General features: G+C 61.8%; 1 protein-coding gene across 1 annotated transcript; it reads left to right on the top strand.

Annotated features, from left to right (window-relative positions):
• Positions 1–360: 360 nt before the first annotated feature.
• Positions 361–23326, top strand: NKD2 (NKD inhibitor of WNT signaling pathway 2). Its single transcript, XM_035710299.2, has 9 exons — positions 361–400; positions 783–862; positions 18423–18483; positions 19626–19753; positions 19934–20029; positions 20457–20604; positions 20825–20909; positions 21521–21648; positions 21969–23326. Exons 1-9 carry the CDS (start codon positions 376–378, stop codon positions 22532–22534), a joined length of 1317 nt encoding a protein of 438 aa, XP_035566192.1. The 5' UTR covers positions 361–375; the 3' UTR covers positions 22535–23326.

Raw genomic sequence — 23326 nt, 5'->3', positions numbered from 1 at the left:
GGCGGAGAGGCCGGTGGGGGCGGGGAGGGTCCACGGGCGCCTGCGCTGCGGGCGGCGGCCGCGGGGGGCGCTGCGGGGGCCGCGCTTAAAGCCCGGGGCGCGGGCGCGCGCGCTCAGAGGGAGCCGGGCCGCCGTGGCCACCGTGGCCGAGCTGGCTGCGTCCCCGTCCCCGCCTCCCGCCTCCCGGTCGCCCGCCTCCCGGACCCCGCCTCCCGGTCCCGGTCCCGGTCCCCGTCTCCCGCCCCCGCCCCCCGGTCCCCGTCTCCGGTCCCGGTCCCGGTCCCGGTCCCGGTCCCGGTCCCCGCCTCCCGCCCCGTCCCGGTCCCGGTCCCGGTGCCTCGCCCCGCCCCTGAGCGCGGCGCCCGGAGCGCGGCCATGGGGAAGGCGCAGTCCAGGCTGGGTGAGACGCGGGCGCGGCGGGCGGCGGGCGGGCGCGGCCACTCCCCGGCGCCCCCATCCCCAGCGCGCCCGCCGGCCGCGGCCCCCGCAGCCCCGCAGCGGAGAGAGAGCCCCGAAGGTGAGCGCGCGGGGCGGCGGCCGGACCCGAGCGCAGAGCCTGGCGCGTCCGCGCTGGAGCCCGCGGCTGGTGGGGACGACGCGCGGGGTCCCCGGGAGTGCATAGGTGCCCCCCCGCCCCCCGACCGGCCTGAGCCCTGAGCCCTGAGCCCTGAGCCCTGAGCCCCGCGCTGGGGCACGCGGAGCTGGGGTGGGCGCCCGGGGCTGACGGCGCGTCTCCTTCCCCCGCGGTACCGTTTCCCGCGCGTCCGCTCGCGGGGCGGCAGGGGACAGCTCCGTGGTGCCCGCGTTCGCGAGCGGCTGCAAAGGCACGGAGGAGGCCGAGCGAAGCACCAGCGGCAAGCAGGTAGGCTTGTGGGGGCAGAGGCTGCGGCGGGGGCGGGTGGGGGGGGCGGGGTAGGGGGGTGACCCCTGGCCCGAGAGAGAGGCAGCTGGACCCAGAGCCTGTCCCTCCCCAGCCTCTGAGTCTGAGCTGGGGTCTTGTGGCACCAAGCCTCAGTATCCCATTGGAGGTGGGGGGCGGCTTGGCCCTGTGTTAGGATTGCGCGCTTGCGCTGTGAAGGTGGCTGGGGTTTGAGGCCACCACGCCTCCCATCCGCGAGCTGGGTGACCGCTGGCCTGCAGGGGGGCTCCAGATGGAATGGCTGAGGGTCCCAGACCGCAGGACCAGGTTGACCCTGAGAGTGGGTTTGAAAGTCTAGAAGGAGAGAACTGCCCCAGCCTGGGGTACCAGGGGGACCTGGGGTAAACTAGATGGGCACATATTGGCCAAGCAGGACAAGGTGGTGCTTGCACAGTGTTGGCTGGATCCCTGTTGGTGGCCACACCAGATGGCTGAGACCTCCAGGGGCCTGAAGTCCCCCACAGGCAGAGCACACCAGCACATGGGGATGTCAGCCCCCTCTTAGGAAGGACCTTTTCCTGGCCGGTTGGTAAAGAGAAATCTAAGTTTGTTTGCAAACGCTTGTGCAGCGTTCTGAGGAGGGGCTCAGATAGGCCCTGAGATGAGCACATGCGAGAGTGGCAGCTCCAGCTCTCTGGGGGTGATGTTTTTGTGCACATCAGAAAGGCAGGAAATACTTTTTAAGGCATTTTCTGGGTACATTGTTGTAACATTGGATGGACATGTGCTCCCTGCGCCCGGGGACCAGGGCAGGAAGGCCCAGAGAGCAGCGGGGGGCCGGCTCTGCATCTTCTCAGCCTGTTCCCTTTGCCTGAGGGAGGGAGGGAGGGGCCCGTAAGGCTGGGTCTCTTTGTGATCAGTCACCTGTGTGCACTCACATCGGGCTCAGGCCTGGGGTCCTTCTGGGTGCCTGGCAGGGGGCCTGGCACTGTCCTCTCAGTCCTTAGAGGTGTCTGGGTAAGTGTGCTCATTTGTTCAGAACGTGGCAGTGACTCTTCAGGGGTCCCCCCCACCAGCAGGCCTGTGAGAGCCTGGAGCTGGGGCCCTGAGGGTCTTTCAGGCGGACAGATGCCACACTCTTGGAGCATTTCTAAGAGTGCTGAGGGGTGTGGCTTGGGTTGTTCTCTTACTATTTTGTCCTCTCCTGTGGCCTGCATGTTCATATTGCTCCAAAACCCGTCTATTGAAACCTAGCCCCTTAGGTGACGGTGTCAGGAGGCAGGGGCTCCGGGAGGTGCTCAGGGCACCAGGATGGAGCGCTGATGGCAGGGTCAAGGCCCCTACGAGAGGCCCCAGAGAGGTAGGTTCCTGTCCCCTCTGCCATCTGAAAATCAGAAAGGGGCCTCACCAGACATGGGATCTGCCCTCGCCTGGACCTTGGGCTTCTAGCCTCCAAACTGCGAGAACTAAATACATTTCTTAGCCGCCCAGCCTGTGCCATCAGGGTGCTTTTAACACCAACGTACAGAAGAGCAAACTCTCAGAACAGGATGTCCTTGCGTTATACACACTTTGGTTTTAGGACAGCAGCATGGCTTTTACTCCTTCATTCGGCTGTGGGGTGTGAGCCTTTGGCCAGGTTCGCCTCCTGCTGGCAGAGGTGCACAGGGTCCCTGCTGCCACCACGTCACTGAGCTACCCTGGGGTAGTTCTACCCACCTCCACCACACACCCCTGCTCCTGGTTCTGCCCCTGGAAATTGCTCGGTCAGGGACACTGGGCGGTCTGGTCCTATGTCCCTCCTGCTTCTATCCCAGAGTTCTGCAGCCTTCTCTCTGTGTGGTGCCCAGAAGTGTGTCACGGCCCCTGTCCCCCCAGGTGGTGCCCAGGGGAGGCCAGCCTGGGACGTGCAGCACACCCGGTGGGGTGGAGGCCATGCTCCTTTTCTGAAGTCCACTCTGTGTTTCCATGCACACTGTGTCCCCTGTGTTGCACAAGAACTATGGCTGATGACCTTGTGGAACTTAAGTGTGTGTCCACGTGCTGTCGCCTGTTCTCCTCTTCCCCCAAAACAAAGGAACTGAGGTTGGTTTTGCCAGTGATGCTGCTCCCGGTGCCTGGTTGGTTCTCGTCTGACACACTTGTAGGTATTAGTGTTTTCTAGGCAGGTGGACTGGCTGCTTCTAGGTCTAGAATACAATCCAAGAGTCTGCCTCATGGACTCTGGGAAATGCTGCTGTTTGATCTTGGCAGAATCTAATCGCTTGCCTGCTTTTGGCCAGGGCTGTGCCAGGGGATGTGGGTGCTGGCGGGTTCAGCACGAGGTTCTAGGGATGGGGAGCAGCTGAGGTCATGCATGAAAACCACAAGGAATGAGGGCAGCAAGGTCGTGGTCACAGGGGAGACAGCCAGTGGTCAGCAGGGTCGTGGTCACAGATGGGAACAACCTCGGGGCAACAGGGTCATGGTCACAGCGGGGACAGCCAGTGATCAGCAGGGTCGTGGTCACAGGTGGGAACAGCCTCAGAGCAGCAGTGTCGTGGTCATGGTGGGCATAGCCAGTGGTCAGCAGGATTGTGGTCACGGGGGGGAACAGCCAGTGGTCAGCAGGGTCGTGGTCACAGCAGGGACAGCCTCATGATTGCAGGGGGGACAGCCAGTTCCTGTTGGAACTGTTCCCTAGGGATGTGAAAGGTGTGACCTGTGACCCTGATCGTCTTGGTCTGCAGGGACGCCTGTATGTATGTATGTGTATGTGTGTGTGTGTGCACGCGCTGAGCCCAAGAGGGGCCAGCCAGCACTGTGGGGTCCCTGTGTCCCCAGATCTGGCCTGACACCACCATAAGGGTTTGGGTCGTGTTTCCTGGAGGAAGCTGGACCATCCTCTTACATATGCACCAGGCCCCAGGACACTTGATGGTTCATCTTCCTCGAGCTGATCAATAGCTGATCAATAGCTGATCGATGCAAGCACATGCTGGAAATGCCTTAGAACCAAATATTCTAAGATAATCCTATAGAAGAGCCACCTGGGCCACCTGTGCTGGTCACCTGGGGCTGCTGTAACCAGGTACCACACGCCACACAGACATTCCTTCTGCCCTGTTCTAGAGCCCCAACATCCACAATCAAGGTGTCCACAGGGCTGTGCTCCCCTGACGGCTCCAGAGGATGGTGCTCCCTGGTCTCCCCAGCAGGGCAGCAGGCGCCCCTGCCCGATGTCAGCCTGGGTCTGCACGTGGCCTCTTCCCGTGTCTGTGTGTCCCCTCCTCCTGACAAGGACACAGGCCACTGGCTGGGATCAGCCCAAACCCAGCACCACAGTGTCCTAACCAATCACTGGGCACAGACTCCATTTCCAAATAAGGTCTCATTCGGAGTTTCTGGGGGGCATGGGCTGGGGGGGCACCGTCTGGCCCTACATGTCACCCACGGATATGCAGAGGCAGGATGCACCCTTTGGACATCGTGTGGCCTCACAGGGATTAGCCGTCGTGGGCAGGGCTCTCTGTCGAGCATGCGGTGGCACCATGCATCCGCGGAGGCCCCCATTCGGAGCACCCGAGAACCGCCACCCTGGGTGACAGCGGGAGCAGCTGATCCCAGAATGCAGCTATAGGCTCGCTCTGCTCTGGAGGGTGGGCGCCGCGAAGCTCGGCAAGCACACGGGCCTCTGGTGTCCAGAGGAGCTCTCGGCTGAGTGGAGCACCAGGGTTGTGCTCCCCGAGGCCCCCTGGTCAGCTTGCGTGTTCTCCCGCCGCCAGCTGGGAGGGAGGGCGGCTGGCAGGGGCTCCGCCCAGGGAGTCTGTTAGAAGCAGGACTGCGACTCAGTCACCCGCACCTGTGACAGCTGGAACGTGCTCAGGCTGCTTTCCGGGCACTGACTTACGTTGCTCAACTAGAGGAGCATCATGAGTGCACTGCGGACCCCAGAAACCCCTGGGCCCACAGATTCTGAGGGGTTGCCTGTGCGCACCAGCACTCCCAGGGTTCCGGTCTTCCACCCAGACCCCCCTCCCTGCAGGACACCCGCCCGCCCCCACGTCAGCATTGGGCCCTCGTCCTCTGCCTGTCCCACCCATCCTGTGCCTGGGGGACCCATCAACTCGAGCTCTTTGCAGTGGGCCAGAATCGGCCATTTCCACCCCTGTCCACTGCGACCCACTCCCCATGCCCTTCCCTCCTGCCAGTCCTCCCCCACGCTCCTCCCCCACCAGAGGTGAGGGGGCCTTTGGGACACAGAGGTGATGCCAGCACCTCCTCAGTGACAGTCTGGGAGACTGACACCTCTCACCTGGCCACCTCTGAACCTGCTCAGTGGCCCCCACTCTGCTCCTGCCTCCTTCCTGGTCCTGCCCCAGGGCCTTGGCATGTGCCACCCTCTGCCTGGAAGCCCATCCCCACAGCTCAGCTCACTGCCTCCCCTCCTTCAGGTGTCCATTCACACTTCACCTCTCTGGAGGCTTTTAAGACCCTGGCCTGGAACCTGCGGGCCCTCTCCACTCATTTCCCTCCCAGGTGCTGGGCTGGTGCTCCCCAGATACACACCATGGGCTCTCGTGGACTCAGTTCTGCCTCATTTGTGCAACTTGACCCCAGGTGCCCCTGCACGATGCCTGGTGTGTGGGGTCACCCTGTGCGTCCGCGTCATTGAATTTCCACTCGAGGAGAGAGCCTCCCTCCTTTGCCCTCTGCTCCAGATGCGCCCCTGTGTATGACAGCGAGCTGTTCAACAGAGTGCTGGCTGTCATCAGGACCCTCACCAGGGGCTGCCTCTGCTGAGAAGCCTGGGCGACACTGGGTGCAGGGCCCGGTGGGGACCCCACACCCTTTCTCCCAGGCTCCCCGCTTCTGTGCTCGCTGGAATCGGCTCAGGCGGCAGGCAGCCTGGCCACAGCCGGAACAGGAAGGATTTGTTTTCCTTTGGTTCAGCAGCGTCTTCCAAGGAAAGCGTAACTAGTTTTGAGCTCTAGAATCTGAGGCAGGAACAAGCAGGGTGTGGTTTAACCCAGAAACTGAACCTGGAGATCACGTTAGCACGGCCATGCGGCATCTGGATGATGGGCATTCAGAGCATGGCCAGGAGGCTGCTCTGCCCGGCCCTCAGCCTGGGGAAGGTGAGGCTGTGCCCACTGCAGTGGCCGGCCCTCCCTAGGCCTCCGCCTTCCTGTAACCAGGGTCTCAGGTCCCAAGTCCTGTCCCTCTGGGACTTGTCCTCTTGCAGAGGCTCAGGGGCAGGAGAGGCCCCGTGTGGCTCCCTCTACCTTCTCCCTCTCTCCTCCTGACCCTCCAAGGACAAGTCTATCCTTCCCTGTGGGCCAGGGCCTGGCTGGGGGAGGGGGGACAGGCCCTCCTCCTGGCACCTCCACACTGTTCCTCCCACTGAAGCTCCTCCCTGCAGGCTCTGGTCTGCAGCCGCCCTTGAAGGTGGCCTGTTCCTTGCCTCCCCTGCTCCCCACCCCCACCTGCTGCCTCCGCCCACTCCCTGCCCCCCATCTCCACCCCAACCTGCTCCCACCCCCTTTTCTCCCCACCCCCTCTTTTCCCCACCCCGCCTTCTCCACTCCCCCCTTCTCCCCTCCCCGCCTCACCCACCTGCCCCCACCTGCTGTGCAGACAGCCTCAGTGCCTATGGTAGGCCAGCCCAGGTGTGTCATGGGAAGGTTTCAGGTGGCACTGACCTCTCTGCTGACCCGGAGTGCTGCCCATAAGCTAACACATGGCACATTCTGGCACATTCTTTGCCTCCTGCAGGTAAGGTCAGGATTTCATGCTCAGTGTCCGGGAGCAGGATCGTGCCCACGGTTCCATCCTGGGCACCTGGCCTGTCTGACCAGCACCCTGTCCCCAGTGCCTGTCCACTCCTTAGGGCATCAGTGTGCCTCACATGACCCAGGAGTGTCTGTACAGCTGCCCACTGGTCTTGTCCACCAGGGTGATGCCAGGATTAAACTCCTGAGCTGTCTTCCCTACCCTACGTCCACGCCTCTGTCTGCCCAGGACAACTCTGCATGGCTCGGCATTTCCGCCAGCTGCTCAGACCATCCGAGGTCGAGAACCTCTTGTCCTTGGCCAGGCCATGCACATCCCCACCAGTGCCGGCTTCTCACGGAGCCTCTGCCCCTTTGCTGCCCGTGGCCAGGTGAGCATCCTGCACCTGGAGCTGCCCTGCTCCCCCCATTGACCCCCACCCCCTGACTTCCCCCTTCCTGGTGTCCTGCTCTGTGGGTTTCATGTGTCACTTCCGGCCCACCCTGCCCGTGAATGTCTGACCTGTCGGGGCCTCTGGACAGTCTCCCCACCTGTTCCAAAGCCCTGCTCTCCCACCTGCCCATGTAATCCATCTCCCCAGTACCCCCAAGCTGTGCCCCTCGGCCCAGCTGGAGCTGGGTTTCTGAGGTCCCACAGGCCCTGTGTTCCTCCCCGGGTACCTTCTGCATACCTGCCCACTCTGCACCCTCCAGACCTGGGGGCCCCTCCTGGATGGACTGGATCCTCCTCCACCCATGCTGGGCCTGCTCAGACCTGCTCCTTCTCTGCACTTGGCCACAAGCCCCCATGGGCAGGCTGGACTGCAGAACCTTCTGGGGCCCTCCTGCACTACAGAGCCTTGCCCACAGGGTACAGAGTGACCCTGTCTGCTCTGGGGGTGCTTCAGGCTTGGCCTTCATTTGCCCAGGAATCCTGGAGCCTGGCTTTCCAGATATAGAGTAGGCTTTCCAGAAGCATCTTAATACAGCTACACTTGTTTTGATAAATTCTTTGGAAATGGGGTGAACACTGGCAGCCAGCCCCACACGAGCTCCGGATAAAAGCTGCTCTGCAGGCTTCCTGTGCAGAGTCTCGAGGTCAGAGGGTAACTGCCCCCTTCCTCGCTCCTTGTAGGGAGGCGGCTGAAAGCTGTCTCTGCGAGGCGGGGCCCTGACCAGCCAGTCGGTACCCATCCTCAGCCTGCACCTCCCTTGTCCTTTAGTGGAACCGTGCGAGGGCCTCCTAAGGAGGGCGGCATTCCAGAAGGCCGCCAGCAGTCACAGGTCTGTCTGTCTGCGAACCGACAGAGAAGTGGGAGCATGGTTCTGCGCGCTGCCCCGTGGGGACCAGGGCGTGCCCAGAGGAGGCAGCGTGTCCCTCGTTAACGTCCTGCACACCTTGGTAGCTCTACAGGGCACAGTGGGCTCTCTGGCCATCTGCTTTGCTTGTTTGCCTGCGAAAGCCTCTTCCCTCGGTGGCAGACGGGTTTGAGCCTCTGCCCCCAGGGCCACCCCCACGGCTCTCCTGACGGGCGGAGCATGGGGCTGCCCAGTGGACACCCATCCCCCTTTGGCCGCCCATGTACCAGCCCTCCTGTGAGCACCTGGGGTCCCTCCTGGCCTCTGCCTGGCTCAGATTTTAGAGCCTGTACCACAGCGTGACTTGAAAACCCCAAACGGAAGGTGCCCAGGATGCCCACAGCGGCAGGAGGAGCGTGTGGCCAGGCGCCTGCCTCCCGGGTGTCCAGGGAGGGTGCCAGGGCCGGGACAGCCACCTGCAGAGCACACCGAGGTCCATGTGCCACAACAGCAGTGGCCGTCCACTCGTAGCCACACAGCAGGTCAGACATCAGGCCTCCGATGTGGAAGCACCTGGGGCTCACTCAGTGTGGCCAGGGGCTGGGCCAGAGGAGCTCGCCGAGGCCATTGCAGGGTGCTGTCCTATGGGCTACAGTCCAGCTGGCTGTCCCTGTGGCCCCCACAGGGCTGAGGCCTCAGGTTCCCCATCTGTGGGTGGGAATATGGGGCCGGATACCGTCGAGTAGGCTGGGCATGGTCTCTATCCGCACTGCCCACAGGGTCGCTGCTGGCCACGTTGGTGCTTGAAATGTGGCTGATGCAGCAGATAAATGGATTTATAATGTGGTTCCATTTTCATAACTTCAAATGTAAAAAGTGACGTGTGGCCGTGGCTGCCAGGTGGTCAGCACAGCTCCAGGAGGCTCCGTCTGGAGGGTAGCAAGCCCCTGTGTCTGCTTCCTCTGCAACTGGAGTCGGAGAAGGTGGTTTTCATGTACTTCAAGGAATCATCTACCAAATCAGTGCAGAGTGTGTTGCAGGGGCTGCAAACCCCTGCTCATCTCTGAGTTTGCTGGACACTGGGCTCTTCCGATGTAAGAGGCAAATCCGATCATTAGCGCTGGTGTTTCTGTAGTTTATCTCTTGGAGGCGGACGACATGTTCTCGGAGTGTGAATGTGGAAATAGGGAGGCACACCATTGGAATGATGCACAGCGTGCCTCCTGGGATGAGGAAACGCTTCACTGAGCGTGAACGTGGTTGGGAGGCCCAGGCCGCCCTCTCCCCAGCCAGGATCATGCGTTGCCTTTCACAGCGCAGGGGAGAAGGCCTTCCTTGGTGGTCCTGTCCTGGGAGAAATCCAGCTCATGCCACGTTAAAGTCGTGGGGACGCTGGATCACAGCCCACGGTGGATTCCACTCGAGGGAACATGGACAGAATCTTGATCAGTCGACGTTTTGGTGTCTCGGCTCTTTCCAGACCCTCGTGTAAAAATGTCCCTCGTAGGGCAGAGTGCCTGAGCCTGTGGACGAGAACCGATGTCACCCAGGCCTAGACTCCACAGGCATCGGCTCTGAGGGCCACCCATGCCTGAAAACCAATGCAGGAGGAGATTAATCTGGCCGAGATGCAGGGACCGGGTCTGCCCTCCACCTTGCACAGCATGTGTGACACAGCGATGCTCAGACAGCAGGCAGTGTGGGCGGGGATCCCTGAGAGGCTGAAGCGCCTTTAAGTTCCCAGGCCACTGGAGAGCGGGTGTCTGTGCAGGGGTCCCCGCAGGTCCCCAGTGGGGGCTGATCTGCACGTGGGTGAGAAGTTGGGAAGGGGCCGCTGAAATGCGTGGACACCCCAATTCCTGGGGTCCGGACAGTGTGGGGGCTTAGTCCCCCCTAGGGCTGACCCAGCCCCACCCTAACGAAGCTTAAAAGGGACCTCCATCCAAAACAATGCACGCGTAACAAAACACAACGCTGTCTGTAAAGAAACGGCCCAAACCACACACGGTGGAAATGTCCAGCACAAGTGAAACTGTCCAGGCACATGCACAGCGGAGAGAGCATGACCCATACCCTGAAGAAAATCCACCAATACAAGCAGATTGAGCCACGACGGGATGGGCATAGCACACAGAGGTGCTAAAACGGGTTATAGACATACCTGCGTGCCCAAGAGGACAGGAAGATCGTAGAAAACGTAAATGCAAGTTCTAGACATGGAAGCACAGCATCAGAGTGAGCAGCGGTGATGGGGCTGCTGGCAGGTGGATGCAGCAGGAGAAGAGATGAGGCACCTGGGAGCCAGGGCAGTGCACATGGCCCAGGATGGAGCACAGAGGGCAGAGGGGCCTGACGGTGCCATATGCACAGGGCTCCCCGACTGCAGGACCCCCAGCCCCAGGAGGGGCGCAAGCAGGTACTTGAGGAAACGTGGCCCCAAATCAAAAATTTGATAAAAACTCTAAACCACAGGCCCAGGACACTCCATGCATTCCAAGCAAATAGAGAAAACTGTGTCAGGTTGTATGCACGACAGTCAAATTGCTGAAAGTCCGTGATAAGGAGAAAGGTTTTAAGGCAGCCAGAGAAAAAAGATTTCTTTTTTATTTGAGAGAGAGAAAGAGAACACACAAGCAGGGAGGAGAAGGAGAAGCAGGCTCCCCACTGAGCAGGGAGCCCGACATGGGGCTCGACCCCAGGACCCCGGGATCACGACCTGAGCCGAAGGCAGATACCTCTCCGAGTGAGCCTCTCAGGCGCCCAGAAAAAAATATGTTTAAATCTCGTGGCAGGAGAGCAGGACCGGAGGGAGCTGAAGCTTGCCCTCCTGACATGCATTCATGGGACAGGGACCTATTGGCGGCTGCCAGCATAATCAGGACAACTCCTCAGCCTCCTTTCCCCTTCCCTGGGAAGGAAACCAAGGCACAGCAGGGGTAGGGGATTTGCCTGGAGCCATACAGCCCAGACCCGACGGGCAGGCTGACCCTGCAGAGCTTGTGCTCCACCCAGCAGGCCCGCCTACCCTACCACACAGGTCACTCTTGGGTTGGGGAGGCAGCAGGCCCCCGGGTGAGCGCCTGCAGTGCCAGGGGCACACCCGGGAAGCCAGGCGGGGTCAGCCCCAGGTCAGAAGGCAGTGTGGCCAGGCCTCCTGCGAGATCCGTGTGTATTCACCCTGGGAGCCACTGTGCCTGTCATCCCCTGACGGCCAGGATAGGCTGCAGGCCTGTGTGTCCTGAACTCGGGGCTCATTTGGGCACCTACAATTTCTTTTTTAAGTCGAGATCCTTGCCTAAGGAAGACCTATGCGCGTTTCCTCCAGATGTGAGAGGGGCAGGAGGGCGCCCGTGCCCCGTTGAGCTCAGGAGCTCCGGCAACAACCACAGAGCCAGGTAGGGGGCATCCACCACGTGACAACCTGATGCCAGGAAGGTGCTTTCAAAGGCAGAAATGGTGCCTGTCAGGTTTGCCAGAGTAGCTCGTTCCCCGGGGTCCCGGTGCTGTGACCTGATCCCAGTGCTTCAGCATTTCCAGCCTGTGTTTCTCTGCTCAGCGCTTGCACTGCGTGGTAACATATGGAGCCTCCTAAGTTAAAATAAACAAAACCCCCCAAAATGAACTTAAAATGCACGGGTTCTTTTCCAACTTTGGAATTAGGCTTCCTCTGAGTGGAAACATAAGGGTTTAATACAAATGAAAGGAAAAGCAAGTCCGGGGGTTCCCACGGGAGAGTCGGAGGGAGGGGAGCTGGATTCGGTCTGCCCTTGACACCTGGTGCTTTCAACCTCGTCTGCACAGGACGGGGTGGGCAGGCGGGGTTCCCGTGTGGCCTCTGTGGCCCCTGTGGCCAGGAAGCTCAGAGGACAGCAGCAGGATTTGCAAGGCCGGTCACCCGTGATTTTCCTTCTTCTGTGGAATTATGAGTCATTAACTCTGAAGAGCCAAACAGCAGCAGGCATGTCTGGGAGAAGAAAACCAAGTCGGCAGATTAGCTGCTTCTCTGACAGTTAGTGCTAAACAGAAAACAGAATTCCAGTGTGCTGAGAACGGAAGTCACTGAAGACATTTTTGGCATATTTATGGTCCCATCTCAATTGTTTGAGGTAGAATATGTGTATCTGTGTGTGTGTGCCTGCATATGCATGTGTGTACATGTGTACTATGTACGCCTGCATGTGCATGTGTGCAACTGTGTGCAGTGCGTACCTGCATACGCATGTATGTATTGTGCTGTGTGCATAGTGTGTGCATGTGCCTACCTGTGTGCCTATGTGTATGTGGATGAGTTACAGTCACACACGTGTATATACTCACATGCATGTGTCATCTGTGCTGAAACACCCCACCCCCCGGCTCCCACCCCAGCAGCCAGATGTTCTTCTGAATGAGGTCTGGACCTGGAGGGGCGTGGATGCCCAGCAACAAGCATGCAGTTTGGGGCTCGCGTCCTTATAGGTTTTGTGTCTTTCGGCGTGGCTCACATGCACCACAAGTACCTGTCCCCAGGCTTGGGGGAGAGTTCTGGCCCCCAGGTGTCTGCAGTCGGCTTCTAACTGATAGCTGTGATGACGCCTTAGGTGGAGTATCCCACCTCGGGCTGCCTGAGTCCACCCCTGGTGATGCACTCATTACCGTGCAGTTGGGCGGCCGCTGGGCTGAGTCTCCCACAGCATCTCCCGGGTGCGGGTTTCCAGCCGTTCCTGCTGCGGGCTGGACAGCCATCCTCCAGCCCTCGTTGGGGTCTTTAGGGACTCTCTCGGGGGTCTGGGCATTTGGGGGAGAGGGGTGCTGTTAATCCCCACAGACCAGGGTAGGTGGGGTATGTAATGTATCCCATATCTTAATAAAACAAGCAAAATTATGGCAAACTGTTGGGGATGAGACAAAGGGAGAGCCAGAATCGTTTTTGGTGCCTGGCCTCATTCGGGAAGTAGGTTCCAGCAGAGCGCTGGCACGTGAGCACAGACTTATTTATTTCAGGAGACCCTTTGATCCAAATTACTGCATTTCTAGACATAAATCCCAAATTTGATGATTACAAAGTCTGATTAAACAGTCCTAACCAAGAAGTACTGATGGACAAAATCTGGAAAGGCCCCTTTCGGATCTTGAGGACTTGTAATTTTGGAAGAAAGAACCGGAAACCATGTGCGCTGGTGCGGGAAGCCGGCGGCCGCCTCCCCGGGAAGCTGTGGCCTCAGGGGCCGATCCCCGCCGCCACCTCCGGAGTCCAGCGGCCTCGGCGGGGCCTCCGGGCTCAGCACTCGCGTTGGCGTCGTCAAGCCCGTGGAACTGCTTGTCACATCTGAAACTGTTTAGCCGTGGAAGCAGCGCAGCGCACTTCAAAGCCGCCGCTGCTGCTCCAGATTCCAGACGTGCTGGCGGGTCGCCTGAGTCAGGCTCCGTCCCCCCAGGGTGACCGGGCAGAAAGCAGACCTCTGCCTCCCTTTCAGGTGTTTCTTGTCACAACAGGCCCTGCGAGGAGCCCAACTCCGTGGCCTTAGAAGCCTGGGGGCAGCTGCTCCCCAAACCTCCCATCTGATGGCATTCGAAAGCACCTCGATTCCTGGCAGGCAGGAGGGGCTTCTTTTCATTGGAGGCTTAGAGGCCGTGGCCCCATGGCCGGGCTCCCATCCCCTCCCTACCTGCAGCCTCCCCCTTCCCTCAGTCCTGGTCCACTCTGGGGCCCTACACTCCTGACCCTTGACCCTGACACCTATCCTCACTCCTCTGGGGGACCCTGGGCCTGCCCTCTGCCTCTCCTCATGTGGCCCAGTCCTACATGCTGACCCCAAACTCCCCAGCTCTCACCCTATGTCTGGCACCCGACAACCCAAGCAATAGCCCAAATACTCCCCAGACTGCCCCAAAGTGGCCTTGGCAACCTGCTGTGGAAGCCTCCTGGTGCCCTGGGGGACCCCCCACTCTGGACCTCTTCCCTGCAGCCCTCAGCCTCCTCTCTGAGGCCCACACACCCTCACTGCCCGGCCACCACCTGGCCACCCAGCAGCACCTGGGGCTGCGACCGCTGAGCTGTCCTGGGGGCTCCTGGCACCACAGCCCTTTGCCTCTGGGAGTTCCCAGGCCGCTTGGGGGCTGCTGCCTGCAGAAGCGGGAGGGTAGGTGGTTGTGAGGGCTCCCGGCCCTCAGCCACCCTGAAGGCCCGTCCCTGCAGAGCCACCTGCTCCACCTGTCGGGTCAGAAACTGGGCCAGGCCAGGCCATGGAGAGGCGCTCTATGAACCGGGGGCACCATCTTCCCACTGCATGGGGACATGGGGCCAACAGCTCCTCCGGGTGACATCTGTGTTAAAGGTCCATCTCAGGCCACCCTCCCCTAAGGGTCTGGGGAGCCCCAGTGGCTGTCACTTCAAGAGCAGTTCTGGAAAATACCAGCAACACACCTGCCTGGGTGGTTCCCCTGCTCCCCCACCCCGAGCTCCCTCCTTCTCCTCCTACCCCCACCTGTCCTCCTCCCCTCCCACCCCCTCCTCTCTCCTCTCTGCTGGACTCCCTACCCCACCTCCAGCCCACCTCCCCTTGAGGGCCTTGCATGCAAGGAACAGGCCAGTATTTCCAGGAGGCTCTAGGTCAGGAGGGGACCACTCTGCATGTTTTAATGCAAATGAAGGGGCAGTTCACAGCAGCGAGCAAGGGTGGCTCCTGTGAGGTAGAGGGAGGGTCACCCGTGCCAGCAGCCCAGCCCTCCATGGGGACAACAGGATGTCCTCGGATCCTTGCTCTTGCTCCTCTGGACTCACACAGGGCCACTTTCTGGGCGGGAGTGAACACTGGCCCCGTAGAACACAGATTTCTTGGGCAAACCTGCAGAGTCCTCTTGGAGTTTCAAAGCAGACACACAGCCACCACCTCCAGCCCATCTGTCCCCAATCCCATGAACCTGGCTTTGAGGCAGGAGCTGTGTCTCTCTTGCTCATGTGGCCTTGTGTTTGCAGCAGACCCATCCGGGTGCACTCTATGGAGAGCAGGTGAGAGCAGGTTCGGAAGCCAGCGCTTTAACAGGTCGAGAAGGAAGGCGCGAGAGATGCAGCGACCCGGCCTGGCCTCACTTTCCTGGGGCCTCTCCAAGAGTCCGGAGATGGATTTCCAAGGAAAACAGACAACCCTTAAAACCAGGAGTGTTTGCTAAATCACAGATGCACCGACTTCTCCAGGAGTGTAGGAACATTGAAATTTGAAGAGCAGGCTCCTTCTGGAGAGGCTGTTTGCATCACGAAACGGTTCTCCTCCCAATAACCCTCCCACCCCCCACACTGTGGCCTTAACCAGGAGCTGGTCCCCTCACACTGCAGCCGATGGCCCAGCACTGCCACGGTTCCAGTGGCGTGGGGGTCTCCCAGGGGCGGGGCCATGGCATGAGGTCCCTGGGAGCCTGTGGCTGGACCTCCTGGCTGAAACTTTCAGGGGAAGCCAGGAGCAGAGATTTTCCTTCCAAACTCCCAACACCTCTGCACCCACGGGCAGCTGAGGCGGCAGCTGGCAGGCTCACCAGGACCAGTCTAGGTGGGGGCCACCTGCTGGGGGGAACCAGGACTTCAGGTCTGTATGGAGGCTTAGGGCAGAGTCTCAGCAGGAGATGTGGATGGTGGCCTCTTCTGAGAGGTGAGAGGGACAGGGACCAGGGATGGGGATGGCACCCTGGGGACTGGCAGCCGAGGCCACGGCCACCGAACCGTGACTCGTAAAGCAGGAGCTGAGCAAGTAAAGCATCAGAGTGGACCCTGCCCCTGTTCCTGGCTGTGAGTGGGTGTGGCCGGGTGTGCTGAGCCACCAGAAGTCCCACGCAGTGGCAGCGGGGACAGAGCCACCCCTTATCTGCAGGAGGCAGGGGCTCCTCTGGGGAGGGGGCATCCCCGCAGGCAGGGGGGCGGCAGGCCAGGCCTAGTGGTAGGTTTGATGCGACCCAATTACAGCTCTCGGCCCCGTTTAGCCAGAGTAGCACAGCTGAAAGGGCGTTTCTGTGTGACCAGGAGTCGCCGGTTGCGGGGACGTGCTCCAGCTCTGGGTCTTGTGCCCCATAGTACCCTGGGCACAGCATGGTCACAAGGCAGGCCCTGGGGCTCTGGCCACTCTGCCCGTGACTTTAGCTCCTTCGTGCAGAGTTGCCGTGCACACGTGGGCCTCATCCTTAGGTCTGAGGGCATTAGGTCCTGCTCTTCTTTATACTTCTGCGATTGTGGTGGACATGCAGAGTGCTCAGTTGTGGCAGAAGCATCTAGAATCCTGCTGGTTCTGAGCACTGACCATTAGCCTGGCAGGGGACCCTGCGGGATGCGTGGAGCAGGGTAGTCAGAGCCTGGGGACCTTTCGCCAGGCTGCTTCCCTGTCCACACAGCTGGGGCCCCTGGAGAAAGTGATGGGGGCTCCCTCGCACCTGGCCCCAGACCCCCCAGCCTGGGCCTCAGCTGACCACCGTCTGCAACATGATTTCTGTCCCTGTGTTCTACTGACATAATCCTGCGGTGTCCCGTCCTTCCCAGAGGAGGCCACCCTGCGTGGGCCATGGCCTGAGACTCCAGGCACCACCCCACTGAGGGACCTGAGAGCACGCGGCAGGGGTGGTGGAGGCAGAACCACCGCACGGCACCTCGTTTGTTTTCTGTGTGCCCAGCACTCTGGCGGGCCCCTATGATGCCCGGTGATCTCCTGTAGCCCTTGTGATCCCCTGTGATCCCCCATGGTCTCCTGTGGTCCTCTGTGGCCCCTGTGGTCCCCTGTGATCTCCCATGGCCCCCTCTGGTCCCCGTGGTCCCCCATGGTGTCTTGCAATCCCCTGTGGTCCCCCGTGGTCCCCTGTGATACCCTGTGGTCTCCTGTGATTCTGTGGTCTCCTGTGATCCCCTGTGCTCTCCCGTGGTCCCCTGTGATCCCCTGTGGTCTACCGTGGTCTCCTGTGATCCCCTATGGTTCTCTGTGGCCCCCATGATCCCCTGTGATCCCCTATGGTCTCCTGTGATTGCCTATGATCCCCTGTGGTCTCCTTTGGTCCTCCATGGCCCCACTGGTCCCCTGTGATCCCCTGTGGTCCCGCATGGTTCCCTGTGATCCCTTGTGGTCTCCCATAGTCTCCTGTGATTCTGTGGTCTCCTGTGATCCTGTGGTCCCCCGTGGTCTACTGTGATCCCCTGTGGTCCCCTGTGATCCCCTGTGGTCCCCTGTGGTCTCCTGTGGTCACCTCTGATCCCCTGTGGTCCTGGGCCAGTGCAACCATGCCACCATGGGCTCCGGATGCTTTGGGTGAGCCATGAGGGGCAGGGAACGAGGCTGCTCTGTGGCTGTTTGTGGCCTTGTCTTCCCGCCATTGGCCCCTCAGCTACCCATGCCTGCCGAGGTGCCCTGGACAGCTTGTACACTTGACCTCCCCGTGAGAAGGCTTCTTATTCCGACTGTCTAGGGAGCAGAGGAGAGCTGGAGGGCGGGGGTAAGTCTGGCCCACATGCTGCCCACTGTGGCGCTGACCTCAGGCCCACTAGTGGAAGGGAGTGAGTCCCAGTCCCCTCCCACTGCCCATAGCCTGGGGTGGCAGTGGATCTGTCTGGAACCTTCCACCATCCCTTGCCAGGATCCTGACTGTGCTGTGGCAGTGGGATCCCCATTCCTCCCTGCCTGCTGCCTGTTAGGCCTGAGCAGCTAGGGTGTCAGGTGCCCTTGGGGGATGAGCCCCTGGGCTCCTTGCCAACCCGGGCTCCAGGCTGAGGTCTGCAGCCCAGGTGACTCCTGTTGGGGGAAACGGTTCTGTTGGGGCCAGGAAGACTCTAGTCACGTATCAGAGGGGCTGTGTCCATGCACAGCATGGCCCATGCTTCCTGCCCTGCACCAGGCTCAGAGCCAGAGACGCCGGGCAGCACGGGACGCCAGCTGCCTGCCAGCCACCGTGCGGAGTGCTCTGGTCCCCGGGGTGGCCATTTCCACGCCTTCCAGGCACCCTTTGGTTCAGGGAGGCTTCCCCGATGACATTCCCGCTTCTTTCTCCGTGTTGTTTACTCCTGTGAATCATCTGACACCGAGCGAACTTCCATCCTGCAGCTAAAGCACCCTTCTGACGTGCTGGGATCTGTTCCCACTTTGCCGTGACTGGTCCTGGGACAGACTAAGGTGGCCGAGGGGCTTCGGTGTGGCAGCCCCCCACCCTGTGCTTCCCCCCTGCAGCCTGTGCTTCCTGCGGGGGGCCCCAAGTGCAGCCAGCACTGTCCTGAGCCCAGGTTCCCCGCCAGAGGCTGGGGACCTCAGGCAAAGGCCAGGCCACTCGTCCAGGGCACGCAGGGCTCCTTTGGCAGCAGCTGCCATGGACATAGGGCTGATGGAGCCGGACAACACCTTGGGGGGCTGGGGTGCTATCTAAAATCTGAGGCTCAGTGGGGCGTGGACAGGTTGGTGTTTCTGGGCCCAGAGCAGGTGACAGTCCGGGAGGCTGGAGTCCAGTCCTGGCGCCTGGGGCTCATGCCTGGTCTGCTCCACTGAGCCTCGTCTTACTACCCTGTCCTCCCATAGGAGCCGCCCAGCGGGGACCTGAAGGAGGGACCTTTCTGGGAGGACCAGTGCCCCTTAGAGGGTAAGCCCACCCCACCGAACCTCACCAAGTAGCTGTATCCAGAGCCCACGCCCGAAAGCTGCCCTCACAGCCACTGGGCCCCTGATAACAGGGATGGCGTGCTGTGGCCTGTCCTGCCCAGCCCAGCCCCATTCTAGAGGCTGATGGCAGGTGCAGGTGAGCTACACATCCCAGCAGTAAAGGCAATTTGGTCTTCAAATACACTCGGGCATACATTTCTCCTGGGGCTCCTTACATGAATTAGGAGATTGGGGTTTGGACCTAGGGATCTGAGAAGCAGAGGATGGAGTCCGAGGGGCCCCTGACCTTTTATGTCTTTGGAGCACCCATGAGCCCATGTACACAGGTGGGACGGTCTGGCTTTGTAAAAAAGCCTCTTGGCGAGTGCACAGGTTGGGTCTGGGTCTGACGTCCTGACCCGAGTCCCCAGCACACCTCTGCACCTGTGGCAGAACAGATCCCACTGTGGAGTGCGATGGGCGGTCATCAGAACTGCGTCATTTGGGGTGCGAGTGGTGTGGGTACATGGAGGCTGACCAGGAGGGTGTGACCAGAGTGACCCTTGTAGCTGGGGCCCCAGGCCCTGAGCCCCTTACCCACTCTCACCAGTATGAGGGCTTATACGCAGCCACTGAGCTGGAACAGGCCTGAGCTCCTATCCCGGAGGATAAATGAGCCCAGCAACACCAATGCGTGTTGTCTCTCCATCCCCAGAGCCTGGGGACAAAGGGCTGTCCCGCGGACACTCAGCGCACAGACACGCCCCTGGGTCCTGGAGTCCGGGGAAGCTGGACCATGTGGGTCGGGGGCAGCAGGACGATGCAGTCGCCCTCCCAGAGGCCCCTCGGGTGGGGTCATCCTGGCCTGCCTTGCAGGGGCACCTCCTCCTCACCTGGGCGCCAGAGCTGCTGCTGCCCGGTGGATGGGGGGCAGGGGCAGGACTGCACACCTGGCCCCAGCTAACCCCAGTGGGGCCGCCCTCCCCTCTGACGGGGCCCTTCCTGCCGCCAGCTCTGAGGGTGCGATGGGGGGGGTCAGAGGCTGGCCAGGACTCCGGGGCTCCCTGGCCCCTGCACTGCACCCTTCTGCCCACCTCCTTGCCGGGCCCAGAAAAGATCCTCCCCAGCCCTGTCCCCCTGCAGTGGCGCTGCCCCCTGAGAAGGCCGAGGGCCGCGAAGGCACAGGACAGCTCTCCAGCTCGGGGGATGGAGACAGAGCCTCAGGCCACGAGGGCCCACGGGGGCTGGGCAGGAAGCCGCTGGACCTCAGTGTAGGTCTTTCCCCTCCCCCACCCCGTCCACATGTCCCCCTCTGTCCACGTGACCCCATCCATCCACGTGACTCCTCCGACCCATGTGACTCCCTCCGTCCCACATGCCCCCCTCCATCGTGCCCTCCTCTGTCCCGTGTGTCCCCCTCTGTCCCACATGCCCACCTCTGTGCCCCCCAGGCGCTCCAGTGTGACGTGTCGGTGGAGGAGGACAACCGTCAGGAGTGGACGTTCACACTCTATGGCTTTGACCACAGTGGCAAGGCCACCAGGGAGGTGCTGTGACAGGCTGCCCACAGGGAAGGGCTCTGGAGGGAGGAGAGGCTGGGGCTCTCCCAGCAGGCAGGCGGGGAGGGCTAGGGGGGAGCAGCTGTCTGTGCTGCTTCCTGGAGGACCCCCCCCAAGTAACATCTGGGCTTCAGTCCCCAGGGCTGGGTAGTGGGGGCTCAGGGGGTGCCCCTGCGCTCCCCTCTGCTGGCCCCTGTGTGTGGGGTGACACAGTTCATCTGGTTGCTTAGTCTTCTGAACTCAGAATCGGTGTCAAATGTAAACTGTCCACGAGGTGTGATCCCAGGAACAGCAGAGCTGCCCCTGGGACAGCAAAGCCGCTGAGACGGCAGGGCTGGGGGGGGAAGGCCGCCCGCAGGCAGCGGAGCGCCCCTGCCTGGTCCACCTGTGTCGCTGATGTCACGGCCATGCTCAGGACATGTCCAGCCTGATGCACACCATCTACGAGGCCGTCGATGCCTCCATCAACCACTCCTCTGGCAGCAGCAAGACCCTCCGCGTGAAGCTGACCGTCAGCCCTGAGTCTTATGGCGGGAGAAAGGACAGCCCCCCCACAGGCCAGGGTGAGGGGCTGCCCTGCTCGGACACCCCGGAGACCCCTCATTAGACAGCAGCCCACCCGCCCCCAGGGGCAGCCCCTCCCGCACACCCTGTCCCCACCGTGCTCACTGTTCCTCCCTGTTCAGCTGTTGGCGCCCCATCCCTTCTGAGGGCAGCCATCAGGTGAGTGAGTGTGGGAGTGAACTGCTGTGGATGAGGGGAACGCCCTGCTGCCTCTTGCAGACCGGGAGCCCCCTCGCTGCAGGATGGAGGCTGAGCTCACCGAGGACCCCAGGGGAACCGACAAGAGGCCATCTGCACACACCAGGTGAGGGGCTGGGGTCCGGCTACATCCTCTGGCTTGTCCTCTGTGGGAGCAGCTGGCCCACCCCTTGTCGCCTGTAGGCCTCAGGGCTGTCCCTCAGGACAGAGCCACCAAGCCAGGCACCTAGGCGCAGAGGGCGGGATATGGCCGCAGCACCCAGGCCCTGCCCGCCAGCAGGGTGAGGGCACTGCCTTGGGGCCCCCCTGGCAGCTGGTGCTCGGTGTCTGAGAGGCAGGCAAGGTTTGAGGGCTGTGGTGGGTTGGCCTGGAGATGCACCCTCTGCCATGATCCAGCACCCTGGGGTTCCCATGGTCACCTGGAGGGTGCAGGGTGCTGACTGCTCTCGGCTGCAGGTTCTCATGCTGCAGCTCTCCGAGCTCTGCAGGTGTTCCCGACGGTGGTGCTGAAGTGTTGTTGGGGCCTCCGGGGTGGCTGGGGACCTTGCTGTCCTCGACAGCTTTATTCCTGCTCCCCTGTGGGGCAGTAAGTGCCCGTCAGGGCCCCTGCCCAGGACCCCGAGTCCACCCACAGCAGGCACCCCTTCGTCTCTGAGTGCCTGCTGTCGCCTTGTGCGGGGGCGAGCACTTGGGCCCTCATCCCCGTGGTGCGTGCAGGAAGCCCAGTGCCGAACCCCACCCCTGCTGCGAGCGCGGCCCATACCGTGTGGACGAGAACACAGAGCGGAGAAACCACTACCTGGACCTGGCCGGGATAGAGAACTACACATCTAAGTTTGGACCTGGTAAGTTCTGGGGACTGGCCTGCACCCAGGCGGCGAGGCCCTGGGTACAGACGCCTCAGGAACAGGAGCCATCCCCAACCCCCCGGCCGAGTGTCGTGGGGGCCTTGTGACAGACCGCACTACAGCATTGTGTCCAGGGTGGGCACCCTGTTTAGGTGTGTGGGGGCGCATCTGCTCCACAGTGAGATAGATGTCCTTGGGCCTGCCACGGGTCTCACCTGGGCCCCAGGATTCCCCCACCCCGGGTCTCACCCACCCAGGGCCCCATGTCCACAGGGTCCTCTTGTGGGTCTCACCCACCTGGGGTCCTGTGTCCGCAGGGTCCCCGCCGGTGCAGGCCAAGCAGGAGCACCCGGGCAAGGCCGCGTACCCCCAAAGCCGATCCCGTTCCCAGGAGTCGGATACGCACTCTGCATGGCACCGCAGGTCCCAGGTGCTGGCCGACCCCCCACTGCTGGCCTCAGAACCCACCGTCAGGGCCCTGGATGTGCAGCCCCGAATGAAGGGGCTGGAGAAGCCGCTCCTCAAGTCCCCCAAGGGCTCAGGGAGGCCGCCCGGGGCGCCCAGCGGGGGCAAGCCCGGGAGAGCCTTGGGCTACTACCTGCCGGCTGCCGCGCCCCAGGCCCCACAGGACGGCCACCACCCCCCGCCGCCCCCGCCGCAGCCCTACGGCCACAAGCGGTACCGGCAGAGGAGCAGGGAAGGCCACTCGCCGCTCAAGGCTGCGCTGGGCCAGCCGGTGGTGCTGGAGCACGAGCTGGTGCGGGACCTGCCGGCCACGCTGGCAGGGGAGGGCTGTGCGGTGCCCACGGTCCAGCGCCACGAGCACCACCACCACCACGAGCACCACCACCACCACCACTACCACCACCATCACCCGTCCTAGGGTGTGCACGCGGCGCCGGGTGGGGGCCCCACTGAGGTGGTGCCGATGGACCCTGCCGGAAGGCCCCCTGCCCGTCCCCATCCCTCCCCGCCCGGTGCCCGCACGGATGTCGTGTCCAGAGAACACGTGGGATGTGCCACTGGCAGCTCAGTTACGAAGCTGTTTTCTATAGCCCTGGGAACTGTGCGTAAATATCGCTTCTGTTTGCTTCCACCCGAGGCCCCGTGGAGTTGGAGGGCTCCGCTCTGACGCGCGTGTGGGGCATATGGGGTGGTGAGGGTTCCTGGTCAGGCGGCCCTCCCTATAATTTATTCATTACAAAAGTCAGAAGGGGTGGGTGGGGGTAGCTGTCCCTCCTCATGCAGCCGCTAAGCACTGCCAGGCAGAAGGGGGGCAGCCATGCGGGACGGAGAGATGGCGGGAGGCGGTGGGGACAGGGGTGAGGCTGGACTGGGGTCTGCAGGAGGCAGCTTCTGGACTCGCGTGCCCCTGGTGTCCTCAGTGGACACGGACGTGGGCAGCAGGCAGGTGGACACGACACGACCAGGCTTTGGGGCAGTTCCCCTTTGGGAAAGCACAATTCCTCTGGGACGTGAGGCTGCCCCGGGGGTGCGGGCAGCGGTCCCCCGGCACGGGAAGCTACTGCACCTTTGTCCCCAAGGAGCAGGTGGGCTTCCTGGTGACCTGTGACTGTGCGGGTGATGTCATGTCCTGGGTGCTGTGCTCGTGTGGGGCATTGGTGGTGGAAGCGTGAGATCCCCCAGGCCGAATAAAAATACGTGTATTTTGGAA

This window comes from Canis lupus, chromosome 34 (assembly GCF_003254725.2).
Source record: "Canis lupus dingo isolate Sandy chromosome 34, ASM325472v2, whole genome shotgun sequence".
In the NCBI taxonomy this organism is placed as follows: domain Eukaryota; kingdom Metazoa; phylum Chordata; class Mammalia; order Carnivora; family Canidae; genus Canis; species Canis lupus.
This window is presented reverse-complemented; position numbering and strand designations above follow the sequence as displayed.